At 42.5% G+C, this 19,464-nt stretch overlaps 1 protein-coding gene across 1 annotated transcript in view; it reads left to right on the top strand.

The window, feature by feature from the left end:
- Positions 1–19,464, top strand: part of LOC109889265 (E3 ubiquitin-protein ligase znrf1) — a 43,833-nt gene that overhangs the window by 12,221 nt on the left and 12,148 nt on the right. Inside the window, exon 2 of the mRNA XM_020480573.2 lies at positions 1,558–1,653. Coding sequence (XP_020336162.1) covers positions 1,558–1,653 — 96 coding nt within the window. The remainder of the gene's footprint in view (positions 1–1,557; positions 1,654–19,464) is intronic.

The raw sequence follows: 19,464 nt of genomic DNA, 5'->3' as shown, positions 1-19,464 counted from the left end.
GTTGACTTTTATCTTTCTTAGTTGCTCCCTCTATCTATCAATCCCACCCTCATCCCTTTGTCATACTTGCTGTTTCGTTCAAGTTCCCCCTTACTCTCTTTCTCTCATTTATAAAGCTGGCTCATTCACTTCAGCTTGAGGCCTTTACGGGGTGTTTTCATCTCTCCATCTCTTCCTGACTGTGCTGGTCTGTCTGGTTATTGCTTTATGCTTTCTAGGTGAACCCCAGACAGACTCAGACCAACCAGACAAGTCTCAAAGTAAGAGTTTAGACTCTGATCCCACCGAAGGAATGAATAAATATTGACTTAGCATTAACATTAAAACACACATTCTGGTGCGGGAGCGTGGAGCAGCGATAGTGCTGCAGTCTCCCAAGTATACATGAACGATATGGGTACAAAACCCACCCCTGACACATTCATGCGATCTCTCCTCTACCTGTATCCCAACATGTACTTTCAATATTGTCTGAATAAAGAGAAAATACGTAACGAGGAATGAATAGCAACAACCTGTATGACTGTATAGTTGTCATTGGACCAAAAACAAGCTGATTTTGGCACAGCTGAGATTTTTTTGGGCAATGTACACACAGAACAGCGTGGTCCCTGGACTGAGTGGTTCAATGACCAACGTGATAATGGCCTGCTGTTGTGCCCAAAAAGACTGGCAAGTCCAGCCAATTGCTGGGGATCTGGGATGGTAAATATGTAAATGTACAGGGTTTGATGCAGCGGCCAGTTAAACACTACTGAGTTGAGTCCCAAATGGCACCCTGTTCCATAGATAGTGCACTACTTTTGACCAGGGTTGGGGATAGGGTGCCCTTTGGACAGAGCCCTGGTGTCTGTGCTTATGGTAGTTGTGTAGTGTTGGGTGCAGCCATCTGAACACTACTGGTGTCTGTGTTAAAACAGTATTGAGGACTCATGATGCAAAACTCAACTCATGTGGTTGGAGGGAGAGCCACGCCAGGAATTGATGTAATCTCCTTTTATGTGCTTTGCTAATTCTGTAATATGCACAAAGCTGAAAACAAACATCGTAAGAGAGATAGCTAAGATAGAGCTTTGCAGTAATTTATGTCTGCTATTTGGAATGGGATATACACATTCTACGTCTTTCATTTGTATCAACATTTGTTTTTTTATTATTCAGGGACCATGCACAACAATTATCTTACCAGATTTAGCAACATAGCTCATTTTCATCGGCAATGTCTTTTCATATGCAGGTTAACATTCATAATTTTTACAGATGACTACATGTTTATTACATAGTGAATAAGAGACAGGTCTGTATTACATGCAATGGGGAATGACTTGAAAAGACCGACACGCACAGAAAGACAGAGAGACACAGACAGACAGAGTGATTCAATGTGAGTCTACATGGTTGATGCCACTGTTTGTGGTGCCCCATTCTAGTTGGGAACACTGGTTTGTAATAACCCTTGATCATTTGGTTCACTTATTCACTGTTGGTGGCAGTGAGAGCCAGAGAGCCAGTGTAACATGCATACACTAAAGTCTAACCAATCCTCTTTCTCCACAGGGTTCAAGTGTCCTGTCTGCTCCAAGTCTGTGGCGTCTAATGAGATGGAGGTGCACTTCATCATGTGTCTAAGCAAGCCCCGCCTGTCCTACAACGGTGAGACACCCTTCCTCATACAATATGGCCTCCTCCCTCATCATCTCTGCCCCTTTCCTCCTCATCTCTGCTTCCTCCCTCATCATCTCTGCTTCCTCCCTCCTCATCTCTGCTTCCTCCCTCATCATCTCTGCTTCCTCCCTCATCATCTCTGCTTCCTTCCCCTCACGTCTGCCACTTTTCCTCCATGTGAATCTCTGAAACCTTCTCCTCTTCCCCGTCTCTCTCTTTTCCTACTTCAAATTCTTGCCATCTCTTCATCCCTCCATCTCTCTCTGGTTCATGTAGCCTCTCTTCCCCATCTTACTCAAATGATTCTGGCTGTGACTGTAGGAATGTAGCTGTGAACTCTATGTGGCCCGTCTCTCTAGTACCAGAGCTGGGGTCACGGTGGTGTGTTATTCCCTCCATTGACTCTCTCCATAGCACTACTTTGTCTGTCTGTCTGTCTGTCTGTCTGTCTGTCTGTCTGTCTAGGGGCATGTCTCGATAGGATAGTACTGGAGTTCATAATTGTCAAATACAGTAGATATAGAATTAGAATCCTGTATTTCTATATCAATGGCTTGACCTGCTTGTACTCAAGTAATCACAGTATCCAAACAAGAAAAGCCGGCTCTACATGTACCATACAGTAGCCAAATGCATAGATAGTGTCTGTATGTCATTAGCGCTACAATAGTTTTTTGTGTAATGCTGTCATCAAGGCAAAAAGTGGCTACTTCGAATAATCTCAAATATGAAATATATTTGGATTTGTTTCACACTTTTTTGGTTACTACATGATTCCATTTGTGTTATTTCATAGTGTTGATGTCTTTACTATTATTCTACAATGTAGAAAATAGTACAATTAAAGAAAAACCCTGGAATGAGTAGGTGTGTCCATACTTTTGACTGGTACTGTAAATGTGACCGAACGACTTGATTCATTCTTACAGTATATAGCAACATTTGAAATTGTGTTTTTTACATTGGATAAAAGTAGAGATAGAAAATGGTAGAGGGAAGGCTCCTGTCTTTTTTGGGGCTAGCGGGAAGATTCCCCTCTTTTTCCTTGGCTAAACCAACTAGGCTTGTAATTTAACCATTTTATTCGTATTTTACAGATGGCGTACAAGTTTGTTATTAAGACACACGAAAGTTCACATGTTCCAGAAGGCATTTCTGCCAAAAAATGGATTTAGATTAAAAAAAGACATGTTTATGTTCAAATGCTTCTACTGTGAAGTAGTGACGACATACACCTAGTTTCCTGAAACGAGTCACATGTATACCTGTCTTGACTCCCTGAGCACAGTATGTTCAAAGTCGATTCAGGTATACAATCAGCCTTTCCAGGACATTATGGGTGCCTGTTTGCTGTTATTTTCCCTGTGTGCCTGCCTGGCTCCAGGTTGTGTGATTGTCAGTGTGGCTGGCTGAGATATCTGTCTGCCTGTAGTCTTGGACAGCCCTGTGTGACTGACTGACTGGTCTGTCTGGGGCTGAAGGTGACCCTGTGGGCTACGTGTCACATATGACCAGTCTGCTTTCTGGGGCACAAGGCCAGGTATGTTTGGACACATAGGGAGAGGGAGAAGGAGACCGATGAGAGGCTGAAAATGAATTGGGGGTAAAAGATTGATTGAGATAGTGAGAAGAAATAAAAAGAGAAACTGACTGGGATTGATGGAAGAGTACGGAGAGGGATACAGTGATGGCTGATAAAGAGTAAGATGGGAGAGGAGTAAGAAGATCCATATCTCCTTGTTTGTGTGGTTGTCCACTTCCCTGTCACTCTTTTTTTGTCTTACTTTTTCTCCCCCTCTCCATCTCTTCCACTATCCCTCTCTATCATTATCTCTTTGCTTCTCTCTGTCACTCTTTCTCTCTCACAGTCTGTCTCTCTCTCCGTATTTTGCCCCCCCCCCCCCCCTCTATCCGCAATCCCCTACATTTGTGACACACAGGGACAGGACTGTGGCTTATCTTATTTCCCAGAATGCTCTGTGGTCTATTGTCAATCAGCTGGGCCCACTGCCTGTCACACATCAGCAGATCTCCTCTCTGCAAGGCCAATGTACACACACACACACACACACACACACACCCTGCCCGCAGTGGCCCGTGATAAATGTGTGTGCCTGTCTGTATACTTACTGTGTTTCTGTTTGTGGAGCATTTACAGAGTTGTGTGTGTCTATCGAGAAATAATGAGATAGACAATACATACATTGTGTGGGTATCTGGCCAACAAGGTTTGCATTGTGATATTGGTTAAGGGTTTGAAATGCCACACATTATTGTGTTGTATACCCTGTGGTATTTACTGGTGCTTAGCGCCATGAACTCCCATCTACCCCAGTGGGTATTGCTCCTGCTAGGGGATGAACATGGGGTGACACGTAAGTTACACCCAGATAATACAGAAATAGCAGTGCATTAACAGCAGTCAAAGACAGTTCCATCAAAATGATATGAGACCATGTAATATCTTGACTGTATTGAATTATTCATGTAATATTTAGCTGATAAACTCCTTCCACACTCAGTGTCATTTGCATACAGTATATTACCAACAGAGATTTGGCTTTCTCCCCAAACACATCAAATAGGAGGAAAGTAGTTTGTTCTCTCTCTCTCTCTTTCTCTCCAACTCTATCCTCTCTATTCAAGGGCTATATTTAAGCATACAAAGTCGTAGCCCAAAAAAGACACAGTGGTCAGCTCACGTGGACTGCGTATACCAAGGCCTCACTCTCCAGCTCATACTCACATGTTCACTAAAACAGTGGCACATTCATTCACTCAACAACCACTTCACGAACACCCCTAGAATCCTAGAAAACACAAACATAAGACAACCTATCTTAGCAACCACAAGAATTAAACAATTTAACACAAATAAAAATACATACACACCACACAGTCACAAACATATAGCACATAAGCCGTATACAGAGAGCCCTGTAGACATGATGCACTGTACATTGCAGTGTGAAGACCTAGACCAGGGCTCTCCAACCCTGTTCCTGGAGAGCTACTGTCCTGTAGGTTCTCTCCAACCCTAATTGAGTTCACCTGATTCTAGTAATTAGCTGGTTGATAAGGTGAACCAGTTAGTCACAACAGGGGTTGGATTGAAAACCAACAGGACGGTAGGTCTCCAGGAACAGGGTTGGAGAGCCCTGACCTAGACCTAAATCCATCCATTGTACTGTAGACCACATTGCATGTACACAAACACACACACTCACTCACAACTAACCTGTCTCCACCCTCCCTCCGGCTGGTTGGCGTAATGCAGAGGAAGCTGCTGAAGCCATAGCTCCTTAGAGGATAAAGCTAAGGAGCAGAAGAGTGGACTGGGGGAGGAGGATGGGGTGCTTATTGTTCTAGCGAGGAGTGTGGAAGGGGAACAGCTGTGTATAGACTTACTGAGATCCAGTTTTGGAGATTGAGGATGCTGGAGGAGGAAAGGGGGTGGGGGAGAGGGGGAGGCAGCTAGGGGGTTGATGGGACTGGGCGGCTAAGCTAAGCTGATTTACATTCAGAGCATATGTCTTCTGTCTGTCTCACTCCATTTCACGCTGTCTTCTCCTCCCTTCACCTTAGCTGCCCCACATTCCCTCCCTCCTCCCTCTTCTCCCGCTTTCCTTTGTTCATATGAGGAGCTTCAATACTTATAGTTAATGTTGCAAAATTCTGGGACGTTCCTGGAATCAGGAGGGAATAAGCAGGAAATCCGGATTCCTCCATCCAGGATTCTGGAAAACCAGGGAATTTATTATTAAAGTTCCCAGAATTTTGCAACCTTCCGGTATTTACCCAGGGATCAAACATTTTTAACGGTCATTCTCAAAGACACACTTCCTTGAATGCTTTGAATAGAGCATCAGAGATTCAGAGCAGCTATCAACTAGTAGGCTACCCTTTGTTTTAAAACCACACACTCACTCACACAAAACAGTCACTGCAAGAAAGCATGCAGGCAGCACACGTTTCCAGGGGAAGAAGTATGGAGTGAGATTTGTTTCTTAACTCTGTAAATATGTTTATCACAATCCGTGTGTATATTCAACATAAAGTGCCTTCGGAAAGTATTCAGACCCATTAACTTTTTCCACATTGATACGTTACTGTCACGCCCTGACCTTAGTATTCTTTGTTTTCTTTGTTATTTTGGTTAGGTTAGGGTGTGACATGGGCGATATGTGTGTTTTTGTCTCATCTAGGGTGTTTGTACTGTCTAGGGTTTTTTGTAGATTTATGGGATTGTGTCCATCTAGGTGTTTATATAGGTCTATGGTTGCCTTGGTTGGTTCTCAATTAGAGGCAGGTGTTTATCGTTGTCTCTGATTAGGAACCATATTTGGGCAGCCATATTCTTTGGGTATTTTGTGGGTGATTGTTTCCTGTGTCAGTGTTTGTGCCACACGGGACTGTTTAGTTTCCATTTTGTGTCATGTTCATTAAAACATGGACACTTACCACGCTGCGTATTGGTCCGATCCTTGCTACACCTCTTCAGACGAAGAGGAGGAAATCCGTTACAATTACAGCCTTTTCTTAAATTGATTAATAGTTTTTTCCCCCTCATCAATCTACACACAATACCCCATAATGACAAAGCAAAAACTGATTTCTGTAAATGTTTGCTAATATCACAGTACAACTTGATTGGAGTCCACCTGTGGTAAATTCAATTGATTGGACATGATTTGGAAAGACACACACCTGTCTATATAAGGTCCCACAGTTGACAGTGCATGTCAGAGCAAAAACAAAGCCACGAGATCAAAGGAACTGTCCATAGAGCTCCAAGACAGGATTGTGTCGAGGCACATACAGTGGGGCAAAAAAGTATTTAGTCAAGTTCTCCCACTTAAAAAGATGAGAGAGGCCTGTAAATTTCCATCATAGGTACACTTCAACTATGACAGACAAAATGAGAAAAAAAAGAAAATCACATTGTAGGATTTTTAATGAATTTATTTGCAAATTATGGTGGAAAATAAGTATTTGGTCAATAACAAAAGTTTATCTCAATACTTTGTTATATACCCTTTGTTGGCAATGGCAGAGGTCAAATGTTTTCTGTAAGTCTTCACAAGGCTTTCACACACTGTTGCTGGTATTTTGGCCCATTCCTCCATGCAGATCTCCTCTAGAGCTGTGATGTTTTGGGGCTGTTGCTGGGCAACACGGACTTTCAACTCCCTCCAAAGATTTTCTATGGGGTTGAGATCTGGAGACTGGCTAGGCCACTCCAGGACCTTGAAATGCTTCTTACGAAGCCACTCCTTCATTGCCCGGACGGTGTGTTTGGGATCATTGTCATGCTGAAAGACCCAGCCACGTTTCATCTTCAATGCCCTTGCTTATGGTAGGCTTTGTTACTTTGGTCCCAGCTCTCTGCAGGTCATTGACTAGGTCCCCCCGTGTGGTTCTGGGATTTTTGCTCACAGTTCTTGTGATAATTCTGACCCCACGGGGTGAGATCTTGCGTGGAGCCCCAGATTGAGGGAGATTATCAGTGGTCTTGTATGTCTTCCATTTCCTAATAATTGCTCCCACATTTGATTTCTTCAAACCAAGCTGCTTACCTATTGCAGACTCGGTCTTCCCAGCCTGGTGCAGGTCTACAATTTTGTTTCTGGTGTCCTTTGACAGCTCTTTGGTCTTGGCCATAGTGGAGTTTGGAGTGTGACTGTTTGAGGTTGTGGACAGGTGTCCTTTTATACTGATAACAAGTTCAAACAGGTGCCATTAATACAGGTAACGAGTGGAGCACAGAGGAGCCTCTTAAAGAAGAAGTTACAGGTCTGTGAGAGCCAGAAATATTGCTTGTTTGTAGGTGACCAAATACTCATTTTCTACCATCATTTGCAAATAAATTCATTAAAAATCCTACAATGTGATTTTCTGGATTTTTTTAAAAATCTCACTTACTCACTTGGGTCCCAAGTCCCAAGTTCCTAAACGAACCATGTGTCTGCTATGCTGATTGAAGAGATCCAGTCTTTACAGAATGTACTGGTGATGGTGCCCTGGTAGGCGGAGGGTCTGGAAGCATGTTGAGGCTTTTAGAAGGCTGCCATCATTCACTGTAACCTTCACTGATTGAGTCAGGATCTTCCACCCAACCCAGAATTTGAGGAGCATCATTAGCATGTCTCTTAAAGCTAATAATGAACAGAACAAAATCATTCCACTACTTTAGTAGTTTGTACTTTTTTATAGAACACACTACTATTATAGCAAAACTGAATGTCTACATAGGTATTGAACTTGATTCCCGCTTTCAAAAAACTGCCGGAGGTATCCAGTTGTCAGGCATTGTTGGGCATTCGTCAACATTCTCATCACTGTCGTCGTCCAGGGGCCAGACTATTTGTGCAAGTACAATTTAATAGAAAAAAATGAAATAATTCAAGCACCTCTTGAGAATAACTAGGACCAAAAAGTGCTAGGCTGATCTCTAGACTGAGATCCTGACCCTGTGGTATAACATAACCTTAAATACCCAATTCTCCTTTTTTCTCTTTCTCATTGGAACGTTAGGCGAGAACGTGCACTCAGATTTCCAGCATTTGTGCTGATTGGTTATCACACAAGTTCTTTTCCCCAGGGGGGTTGAGACCTGCTGTTTGAATTTGAAAACAAACGGTTTTCAAAGCGAGGAGGCAGCGCTCAGAGGCTGTGTGTGTGTGTGTGTGTGTTTTGAGTAAGTGTCTGAGTGACAGAGAGATGCAACCAGTGAAAGCACATCCACCCCAATTATTGACTCATTGTACCATCAACATCAAAGATCTGCCCCCAGATGCACAGCCAGGGCTAGGTAAAGGGTATAGATTTACTAAAATGTCTAAATATTATGAAGGGCACTATACCTCTAGGCTTAAGACAGCGGCTGCCTCTCACCGAAACACCAATGTAAAAATGTCTGGTCGCTATGTCAGGAAGTTCCACACGGTGGTCTCCTGAAGGCCCTTTCTCATTGTTTGTCAGACCACCTAAAATACATGACTACAATGCACACAAGCCTTAGGTGATGAGGAAGCAGTGCAACAGTTTTAAAAGGTTTTATAAAAATGTTGGCTTCATGCAGTTATATGCTAATTTCCTCAAGACAAAAAACAATAACAATTGTGCCTGGGGCGGCCAGACGCACTGTTTCAGCTTTCAACCCCAGCCCCCGTGTGTCGAGACCAAGACACGTTTAAATGTAGACAAACAAGACCTGACCGAGACTAACCATCTTAAAATGACAGATAAATACAGATTTTTTTTCGACATTCTCCATTGCACACTGGCAGGGCATGCTCATCTGTCTTATACGTGTACAAAGCAAGGTGCCCTTTAACTTTTGTGTTTAATCACTTCCACTTCTACTTCAATGTAACCAACAAGAGTCTGTACTCAGTGGTGCATCTTGACCTCTTGAGTTGAGAGACTACATAGGCTATTGTCTTATCCCAGACCGTGGCTCTTTCTCAACTGTATTTCCTGTTTTCCTCACCTCCTTGAATCCATGACAACAACAAAAAACACGTGTGAGAAAAATGTCAGAGGAATCTCAAAAGAAAGGGAAAGGGAAAGGGGGGAGACCTCGTCAGTTGTACAACTGAATGTATTCAACTGAAATGTGTCTTCTGCACTTAACCCAACCTCTCTGAATCAGAGAGGTGCTGGGGGCTGCCTTAATCGACATCCATGCCTTCGGCGCACGAGAACACAATTAGGAAAGACAATTAAGAAAGAGACGTGGTCTCAAATAGCATTATATTTGTAGTCTCTCAACCCATGTGGTGAAGCCTTAGAGCAGCACCCAGTCCATGATATTGGTACCAACACATAGTATAGACACCATGAATTAACAAAGACCGCATATGTGGTCTCAGGATCAGAACAACAGGATAAAGTAAATCTATTATAATGACACATTGACACAATACATATTGTGTTCTTAGAATGACAATAATGTACACTATCAATATACACACCAGCTTACTGGTTTCACGGATGTCCAAGGCCAGACAGTCATATAGTTCCACAGTGGAAGTATCTGCTTTTCTCCCCAAGAAAAACATGGACCACAGCTGAGCTCAATCCACGGAGGCATGGACACCCATGACATGGTGTATGACATTAAAGTGAGATTCATATCATGTGCTTTTATGCTCAAGTTAAGTCTGTAGAGTATGATTACAAAACGTAGCCTTTTATTTAACTGGTAACATTGCCCTCAACCCACAAGACAAAGGGCGGGAAACTGACAAAGGAAATCGACAGAAACAGAATGCATGTCATTGACTAGGCAACAATATATTAATCAATGTTACAATGAACAACAAATTACTTGACTAGCTAGCAAATAAGCCTAGATGGAGCAAAACACAGCAAGCAGCATTTCTTACTTTTTTAAACAGATAATGGTCAAATTTCATACCTTCAAACCAGTTGGGAAAGAGCGATTTGTCCTGCCTCGAATTACTTGTCCTCTAGTTCCCGAATGAAAACATCAGCTAGCTAACTATCTGGCTAGCAAGATCACCAATTCAGGATTTAAAAACTGTGCGGTCCTTCATAATTGACACATTCCTGAAGTTAGAATTAGTTAGTTTAACGTAAGTTGTTCATCTAGCATAAACATGACGAGATTGCCATCTATGTTAGCTAGCTTTATCGCATCCAACGTTGTTAGCTAGCCGATGTTATAGCTAGCAAGCTATAGTTAGCTAGATTTACTTGGCATCGGTTGTACAGTTGAAGTCGGAAGTTTACATACACTTAGGTTGGAGTCATTAAAACTTGTTTTTCAACCACTCCACAAATGTATTGTTAACAAACTATAGTTTTGGCAAGTCGGTTAGGATCTACTTTGTGCATGACACAAGTAATTTTTCCAACAATTGTTTACAGACAGATTATTTCACTTATAATGAATTGTATCACAATTCCAGGGGGTCAGAAGTTTACATGCGCTTAGTTGACTGTGCCTTTAAACAGCTTGGAAAATTCCAGAAAAATGATGTCATGGCTTTAGAAGCTTCTGATAGGCTAATTGACATCATTTGAGTCAATTGGAGGTGTACCTGTGGATGTATTTCAAGGCCTACCTTCAAACTCAGTGCCTCTTTGCTTGACATCATGGGAAAATCAAAAGAAATCAGCCAATACTTCAGAAAAAAATTGTAGACGTCCACAAGTCTGGTTCATCCTTGTGAACAATTTCTAAACGCCTGAAGATACCACATTCATATGTACAAACAATAGTACGCAAGTATAAACACCATGGGAGCACGCAGCCATCATACCGCTCAGGAAAGAGATGCGTTCTGTCTCCTAGAGATGAAGGTACTGTGGTGTGAAAAGTGCAAATCAATCCCAGAACAACAGCAAATGACCTTGTGGAGATGATGGAGGAAACCTGTGTCTTGTGTCTTGTTAGACAATAAACTCTCCTTCCAGACTCACAGTAAGCATCTCCAATCAAAAATTAAATCTAGAATTGGCTTCCTATTTCGCAACAAAGCATCCTTCACTCATGCTGCCAAACATACCCTCGTAAAACTGACCATCCTACCAATCTTCGACTTCGTGATGTCATTTACAAAATAGCCTCCAAAAAAATATATGAACGAGTGATGGTAAAGAACGGCATAGGCAAGATGGTATAGAGCACAGTATATACATATGAGATGAGTAATGTAGGGTATATAAACATGTAAAAATGGCATTGTTTAAAGTGGCTAGTGATACATTACATCAAGATGGCAAGCTTGTGGAAGATTACCCAAAACGTTTGACCCAAGTTAAACAATTTAAAGGCAATGCTACCAAATACTAATGAGTGTATGTAAACTTCTGACCCACTGGGAATGTGATGAAAGACATAAAAGCTTAAATAAATCATTCTCTCTACTATTAATCTGACATTTCACATTCTTAAAATAAAGTTGTGATCCTAACTGACCTAAAACAGTTTAAATGTATTTGGCTACGGTGTTTGTAAACTTCCGACTTCAACTGTATGTCCTAATGATTGAATTTAACATTCATATGAAAGTATGCCGTTGAAAATGTTATCATAATTTTTTGATTAATAAATAAACATAATTCTCACATTTCACAAAGTTGTTCTTCTAGAAAATGTTGTCCCAAGACATGGGGATATAACATCCTGCCTTGACATGACGTCATCACACTGCGTCTTACGTGACATAGATCTCAATGACTGGAGCTGCACTGTCCATTTGTGGAATTAACCAAACATTGTCTATCATATTGACAAGATAGTCAAGTGATCGCTCTAACAATGGATGTACATGTCCTTAAAGATGGAAGTCAGTCGGGATCAGGTGGGACCATTATAGCCAATGAGAAGACAGATACACGTGAACTATAGGCAATAGAGATAGATTGAGGACTCTTCTTTGTATCTGGGCCATTGTAACGTCTGTGACCCCATGGCCAGTGCCATTGTGGCTATCTCCATTTTGAAGTAGTCCATTTTCTTCTTCATTGTGGTGGAAACCCTCAATGACAATGTCCATGCTAAAACAAGTTATATCCACGATGACTCCTCTATATATCTGTGTGACAACGGGCACAACTCAGATATAAAGTTGTATTTTAAAGTTGCCGAAATGCCACGTGTGTCCGTCCACTTATATCAGTGCTTTCGTAACAACCTAACCATTATGAAACTTCTATTCGATCAAATAAGCCTCATGTAGCAAATTAGCAAATTTGACACTCTCATTGATTCCTCACTTCGTGGGCTTACTTTCGTGGACAAATTTTGTGCTGAGTAAAACTTCTTGCTTTGCCTCTTCCTCTCTGTTTGACCACACAAATCAGCAGAAAATACAGATCCACAAGCACTTTTTGATGTGCAAATACACATTACACAGTTGTAAATGTTAGGAATTTTTAAACATTTGCTCACATCGGTGTACACTTGTTCAAATTGTTATTTTATTTGTGAGCTACGTTAAATATATTTACAGATCATGATTGTATTGTGACTCATGTTGAACATGCATATGAATCTTGGTTTCATTTGTGAAATATTTATACATATTTACGGATGATGGTTTTATTTAAGAAATGTTTTAATATATTCACATATCAGTTTTATTTGTGAGTTATGTTGAATGTACGCACAGATCGTGGTAGACATATTTACAGAATAAGGAAACAAATCTCACTCCATAATGAAGTTGTCACGGCTGTTGAAGGATGAGGACCAAGGTACAGCGTACATATTACTTTATTAAAGAATGACGCAGACAAAAAACAATAAACCATACAAAACAAACCGTGAAGCTAAAGGCAATAGTGCCCACAAACAAAGACAACTTCCCACAAAGAACAGTGGGAAAAAAAAGCTACCTAAATATGGTTCCCAATCAGAGACAACGATAGATAGCTGTCCCTGATTGAGAACCATACCCGGCCAAAACATAGAAATAGAAAATCGTAGAAACACAAAACATAGATTGCCCACCCCAACTCACGCCCTGACCAAACCAAAATAGAGACATAAAAAGGATCTCTAATGTCAGGGCGTGACAGAAGTGAGTGAGTTGCTGTAGCAGGATGTGGTCTGGTCTCCTACTTTGGTCTAGCACGGTGCAGCATTTCCTGTCAAATTAAAACTAGGTTTACTGGAATCCACCACTTCGTCTTCAAAGAACACTCTGTTTCAACATGTGTTTCAGTGAGTCACGGTAGGAGTATGAGCTAACATGTCATATCCTGCTGATCAAGACCTTGCTGAACAACCGGCTGGATGTTTCAGTAACAGCTCAGACTATATGGACACACAGACACACACACAGTACAGCATACCCTTATGAAAAAAGACATGTTCACATGTTGAGCTGACATTTCACAAGTGAAATTTAATTTAGAGTTCACATGTTAACATGTTTCACATCTATAACATTTATTTATAAAGCCCTTTACACATCAGTTGAAACCCAGCCTAAAACCCCAAACAGCAAGCAATGCGGTGGCTAGGAAAACTCCCTAGAAAGGCAGGAACCTAGGAAGAAACCTAGAGAGGAACCAGGCTCTGAGGTGTGGCCAGTCCTCTTCTGGCTGTGCTAGGTGGAGATAATAACAGTACATGGCAAAGATGTTCAAACGTTCATAGATGACCAGCAGAGTCAAATAATTGTAATCAAGTGGTTGTAGAGGGTGCAACAGGTCAGCACCTCAGGAAAAATGTCAGTTGGCTTTTCATAGCTGAGCATTCGGAGTTCGAGACAACAGGTGCGGTAGAGAGAGAAAGAGTTGAAAACAGAAGGTCCGGAAAAAAGGTAGCAAGTCCAGTGAACAGGTCAGGGTTCCATAGCCGCAGATAGAACAGTTGAAACTAGAGCAACAGCATGACCAGGTGGACTGGGGACAGCCAGGAGTCATCAGGCCAGGTAGTCCTGAGGAATGGTCCCATGCTGGGACATGCTTAACACCCCGGCCATCCTACAATACAATCTTGATGCCCTCAATCTCACACAAATTATCAATGAACCTACCAGGTAGAACTCCAAATCCGTAAACACTGGCACCCTCATAGATGTCATCCTAACTAACTCGCCCTCCAAATACACCTCTGCTATTTTCAATCAAGATCTCAGCGATCACTGCCTCATTGCCTGCATCCGTAATGGGTCTGCGACCAAACGACCACACCTCATCACTGTCAAACGCTCCCTAAAACACTTCTGCGAGCAGGCCTTTCTAATTGACCTGGCCGGGGTATCCTGGAATGACATTGACCTCATCCCGTCAGTAGATGATGCCTGGCTATTCTTTAAAAGTGCCTTCCTCACCATCTTAAATAAGCATGCTACGTTCAAAAAAATTAGAACTAGGAATAGATATAGTTCTTGGTTCACTCCAGACCTATCTGCCCTTGACCAGCACAAAAACATAATGTGGCGTTTTGCATTTGCATCGAATCGCCCCCGTGATACGCAACTTTTCAGGGAAGTTAGGAACAAATATACACAGGCAGTTAGGAAAGCTAAGGCTCGCTTTTTCAAACAGAAATTTGCATCCTGTAGTACTAATTCAAAAAAGTTCTGGGACACTGTAAAGTCCATGGAGAATAAGAGAAACTCCTCCTAGCTGCCCACTGCTCTGAGGCTAGGAAACACTGTCACCACCGATAAATCCACTATAATTGAGAATTTCAATACGCATTTCTCTACGGCTGGCCATGCTTTCAACCTGGCTACCCCTACCCCGGTCAACTGCCCGGCACACTCCACAGCAACCCGCCAAAGCCCCCACCATTTCTCCTTCACCCAAATCCAGATAGCTGATGTTCTGAAAGAGCTGCAAAATCTGGACCCCTACAAATCAGCCGGGCTAGACAATCTGGACCCTCTCTTTCTAAAATTATCTGCCAAAATTGTTGCAACCCCTATTACTAGCCTGTTCAACCTCTCTTTCATATCGTCTGAGATTCCCATAGATTGTAAAGCTGCCGCGGTCATCCCCCTCTTCAAAGGAGGAGACACTCTAGACCCAAACTGCTACTGACCTATATCTATCCTACCCTGTCTTTCTAAGGTCTTCGAAAGCCAAAATAACAAACAGATTACCGACCATTTCGAATCCCACCGTACCTTCTCCGCTATGCAATCTGGTTTCAGAGCTGGTCATGGGTGCACCTCACCTCAGTTTCTATAACCACCATCGATAAGAGACATTACTGTGCATCATCGACCTGGCCAAGGCTTTCGACACTGTCAATCACCACATTCTTATTGGCAGACTCGACAGCCTTGGTTTCTCAAATGATTGCCTCGACTGGTTTACCAACTACTTATCTGATAGAGTTCAGTGTGTCAAATAGGAGGGCCTATTGTCCGGACCTCTGGCAGTCTCTATGGGGGTGCCACAGGGTTCAATCCTCGGCCGACTCTCTTCTCTGTATACATCAATGATGTTGCTCTTGCTGCTGGTGATTCTCTGGTACACCTCTATGCAGACAACACCATTCTGTATACTTCTGGCCCCTCTTTGGACACTGTGTTAACTAACCTCCAGACGAGCTTCAATGCCATACAACTCTCCTTCCGTGGCCTCCAACTGCTCTTAAATGCAGGGAAAACTAAATGCATGCTATTCAACCGATCACTGCCCGCACCTGCTCGCCCGTCCAGCATCACTACTCTGGACGGCTCTGACTTAGAATACGTGGACAACTACAAATACCTAGGTGTCTGGTTAGACTGTAAACTCTCCTTCCAGACTCACATTAAGCATCTCCAATCCAACATTAAATCTAGAATTGGCTTCCTATTTCGCAACAAACCATCCTTCACTCATGCTGCCAAACATACCCTCGTAAAACTGACCATCCTACCGATCCTCGACTTTGGTGATGTCATCTATAAAATAGCCTCCAACACTCTACTCCATAAACTGGATGCAGTCTATCACAGTGCCATCTGTTTGGTCACCAAAGCCCCATACACTACCCACCATTGCGACCTGTACGCTCTCGTTGGTTGGCCCTCGCTTCATACTCGTCGCCAAACCCACTGGCTACAGGTTATCTACAAGTCTCTGCTAGGTAAAGCCCCACATTATCTCAGCTCACTGGTCACCATAGCAGCACCCACTAGTAGCACGCGCTCCAGCAGGTATATCTCACTGGTCACCCCCAAAGCCAATTCCTCCTTTGGCCGCCTTTCCTCCATTTCTCTGCTGCCAATGACTGGAACAAACTGCAAAAATCTCTGAAACGGGAGATTCATATCTCCCTGACTAGCTTTAAGCACCAGCTGTCAGAGCAGCTCACAGATCACTACCTGTACATAGCCCACCTGTAAACAGCCCATCCAACAACCTACCTCAACCTACCTCATCCCCATACAGTATTTATTTATTTTGCTCCTTTGCACCCCCCTACTTGCACATTCATCTTCTGCACATCTACCATGCCAGTGTTTAATTGCTATATTGTAATTACTTCGCCACCATGGCCTATTCATGGCCTTAACTCCCTTATCTTACCTCATTTACACTCACTGTATATAGACTGTTTTCTTTTGTTCTACTGTATTATTGACTATGTTTTGTTTATTCCATGTGTAACTCTGTGTTGTTGTATGTCTCTAATTGCTATGCTTTATCTTGGCCAGGTCGCAGTTGCAAATGAGAACTTGTTCTCAACTAGCCTACCTGGTTAAATAAATAAAGGTGAAATAAAATAAGAAAAAAGATGAGAGCACCCCTCCAGCTAGGATCGAGTCCGTCACTCCTCAGCAGGCCAGGCTTGGTCCTGTTTGTGAATGAGTCCCAGAAAGAGGGCCAATTATCTACAAATTCTATCTTTTGGAAAGGTTAGAAAACAGTTTTCAACCACTGATTGAGTTGTGAGACTGCTGTAGAGTTCATCACTCCCCCTAACTGGGAGGGGGCCAGAGACAAATACCTGATGCCGACACATCTTTCTAGCTAATTTACACGCTGAAGCTATGTTATGCTTGATGACCTCTGACTGTTTCATCCGAACATCGTTGGTGTCGAACGTGGATAACAATATCCCTATATTCTCTACGCTCGCAAGATTTAGCCTTAGCCAGCAGCCTCATCAGATTAGTCTTCAGTAACCCTGCCCCCTTGTAAACAGTGTATGATCGCTGGATGATTATTTTTAAGTCTAATACTGCGGGTAATGGAGTCGCCAATGACTGGTTTTCAATTTGTCAGAGCTAATGGTGGGTGGCTTCGGTGGCTCAGACTCCGTAACGGGTGGAGGAGAGACCAGAGAAGTCTTGGCCTCTGACTTCGACTTGTTGCTTAATGAGGAGAACTGGTTGAGCATTCCGACAGCATTTCTTTCCAGAAGCCATGAGAAAATAGTCCGGCTGCGGGGACTGTGCGAGGGGAATTATACTGCTGTCTGTACTTATTTGTGGCACAAACACTGTTTCATTCTTTCCTACACTTAAATTACCATTGCCTAACGATTACGTCTGAAGCTGGGCTTGCAGCACGGCTATCCTCACCATAAGGCAATAGTTTTCCTGTATATTACGAATACAGCGATGTTAATGTTACTACTTAGCTTCGGCTGGCGGAGTTCCTGTAGAACCATGTCCAGATAAAGCGTCTGAGGTGAAAAAGTTGAATGAAAAAAGTTGAGCGAGGAAAAAAAAAACTTTAGACGTTGGTAAATGTGTAAAACTAAGATTTTGATTAAACGGTTATTAAAAAGTAAAAAAACGTAAAGTTGGCAGGTAGCAAAGTAGCAAAAAAGTACCCATGTGAGGAGAATACCATGTTTTCACCTCATGTGAATTGTAGTTTCACATGAAATTTGCGGGTTTCACATTCACGTGAAAAATGTGAAAAAGTCACTTTCACATTTTAACCCCACAGGTGCATCTGCAATTCCAACCCCACATGTGCATCTGCAATTCCAACCCCACAGGTGCATCTGCAATTCCAACCCCACAGGTGCATCTGCAATTCCAACCCCACATGTGCATCTGCAATTCCAACCCCACAGGTGCATCTGCAATTCCAACCCCACAGGTGCATCTGCAATTCCAACCCTACATGTGCATCTGCAATTCCAACCCCACAGGTGCATCTGCAATTCCAACCCCACAGGTGCATCTGCAATTCCAACCCCACAGGTGCATCTGCAATTCCAACCCCACAGGTGCATCTGCAATTCCAACCCCACATGTGCATCTGCAATTCCAACCCCACATGTGCATCTGCAATTCCAACCCCACATGTGCATCTGCAATTCCAACCCCACAGGTGCATTTGCAATTCCACATGTGAAAGTTCGATTTTCAAAGGGAGTTTTCTTACACGTGAAACTGCAAATATGACTTTCATGTCATTATTTTTCATATGTTAACTTGCAATTCTATAACTGTGATTTTCAAATACACATGTGAAAATCCCATTTGCCATTTCACATGTAAGAAAACTCCACACTTGAAAATCTCACTTTCACATGTGGAATTGCAGATGCACCTGTGGGGTTGAAATAATGTTATTCTCCCCACATGTGAAAATATGATTTCCACTGGTGGAGTTAGGGTAGAAACATCTAAAAAGCCCAAATGCACGACCAGGGAATGATTTTGAGGGACATTCGCGGAACAGTGGACAGAATAATTTTGGGGGGCAGGTTAATGGATCATGTTCAAATGGCAACATAGTTTTGCTGTATGAAGGGTGCTACCTGTTAAAGGGGCAATCCATTTTTGGATTTATAAATGAATGACATGTACCCATTGATTCTTGAAGAATATAATGTACAAATGCCTCATGAGTTTAGTTTAATTGTTGTACTCCATCAGAACCCAAAATATAATCTTGTTTTACTCTGTTTGTAAACAAAGTAAATGTAAACAAACACTGTATAGTGTAAAATAACAATGGTTAAAACTAGAATTTCGATATCGTAGAAGGTCAGTCCTTGCATCCACAGCTTAGTCTATGGATTTGAGAGTGTTTGCTTTTCTCCAGCTACTTAGGGGCAGTCCTGGTCAGTCCCTGGATGGGAGACCAGATGTAGCTTGAAGTAGGGGGATAACTTAACACGTGTTCAACCCACATCTGACTCTTGAAAATTTCAACAACAAATGTTTCTTCTCAGCACAGCACAGCACAGCACAGCACAACACAGTCTCCGGGTTCTTCCTGTGCACAGAGACAGTAACTGTGAGCCATGTTGGGTCTACAAGCCAAACAATGATGTGGTGGTGGCACTGTGTAAAGGCGCCCGAATACTAGGTTCGGTTTGCTCCTAGCAGAACTAGACAAGGCGAAGTG

This window comes from Oncorhynchus kisutch, linkage group LG4 (assembly GCF_002021735.2).
Source record: "Oncorhynchus kisutch isolate 150728-3 linkage group LG4, Okis_V2, whole genome shotgun sequence".
In the NCBI taxonomy this organism is placed as follows: domain Eukaryota; kingdom Metazoa; phylum Chordata; class Actinopteri; order Salmoniformes; family Salmonidae; genus Oncorhynchus; species Oncorhynchus kisutch.
This window is presented reverse-complemented; position numbering and strand designations above follow the sequence as displayed.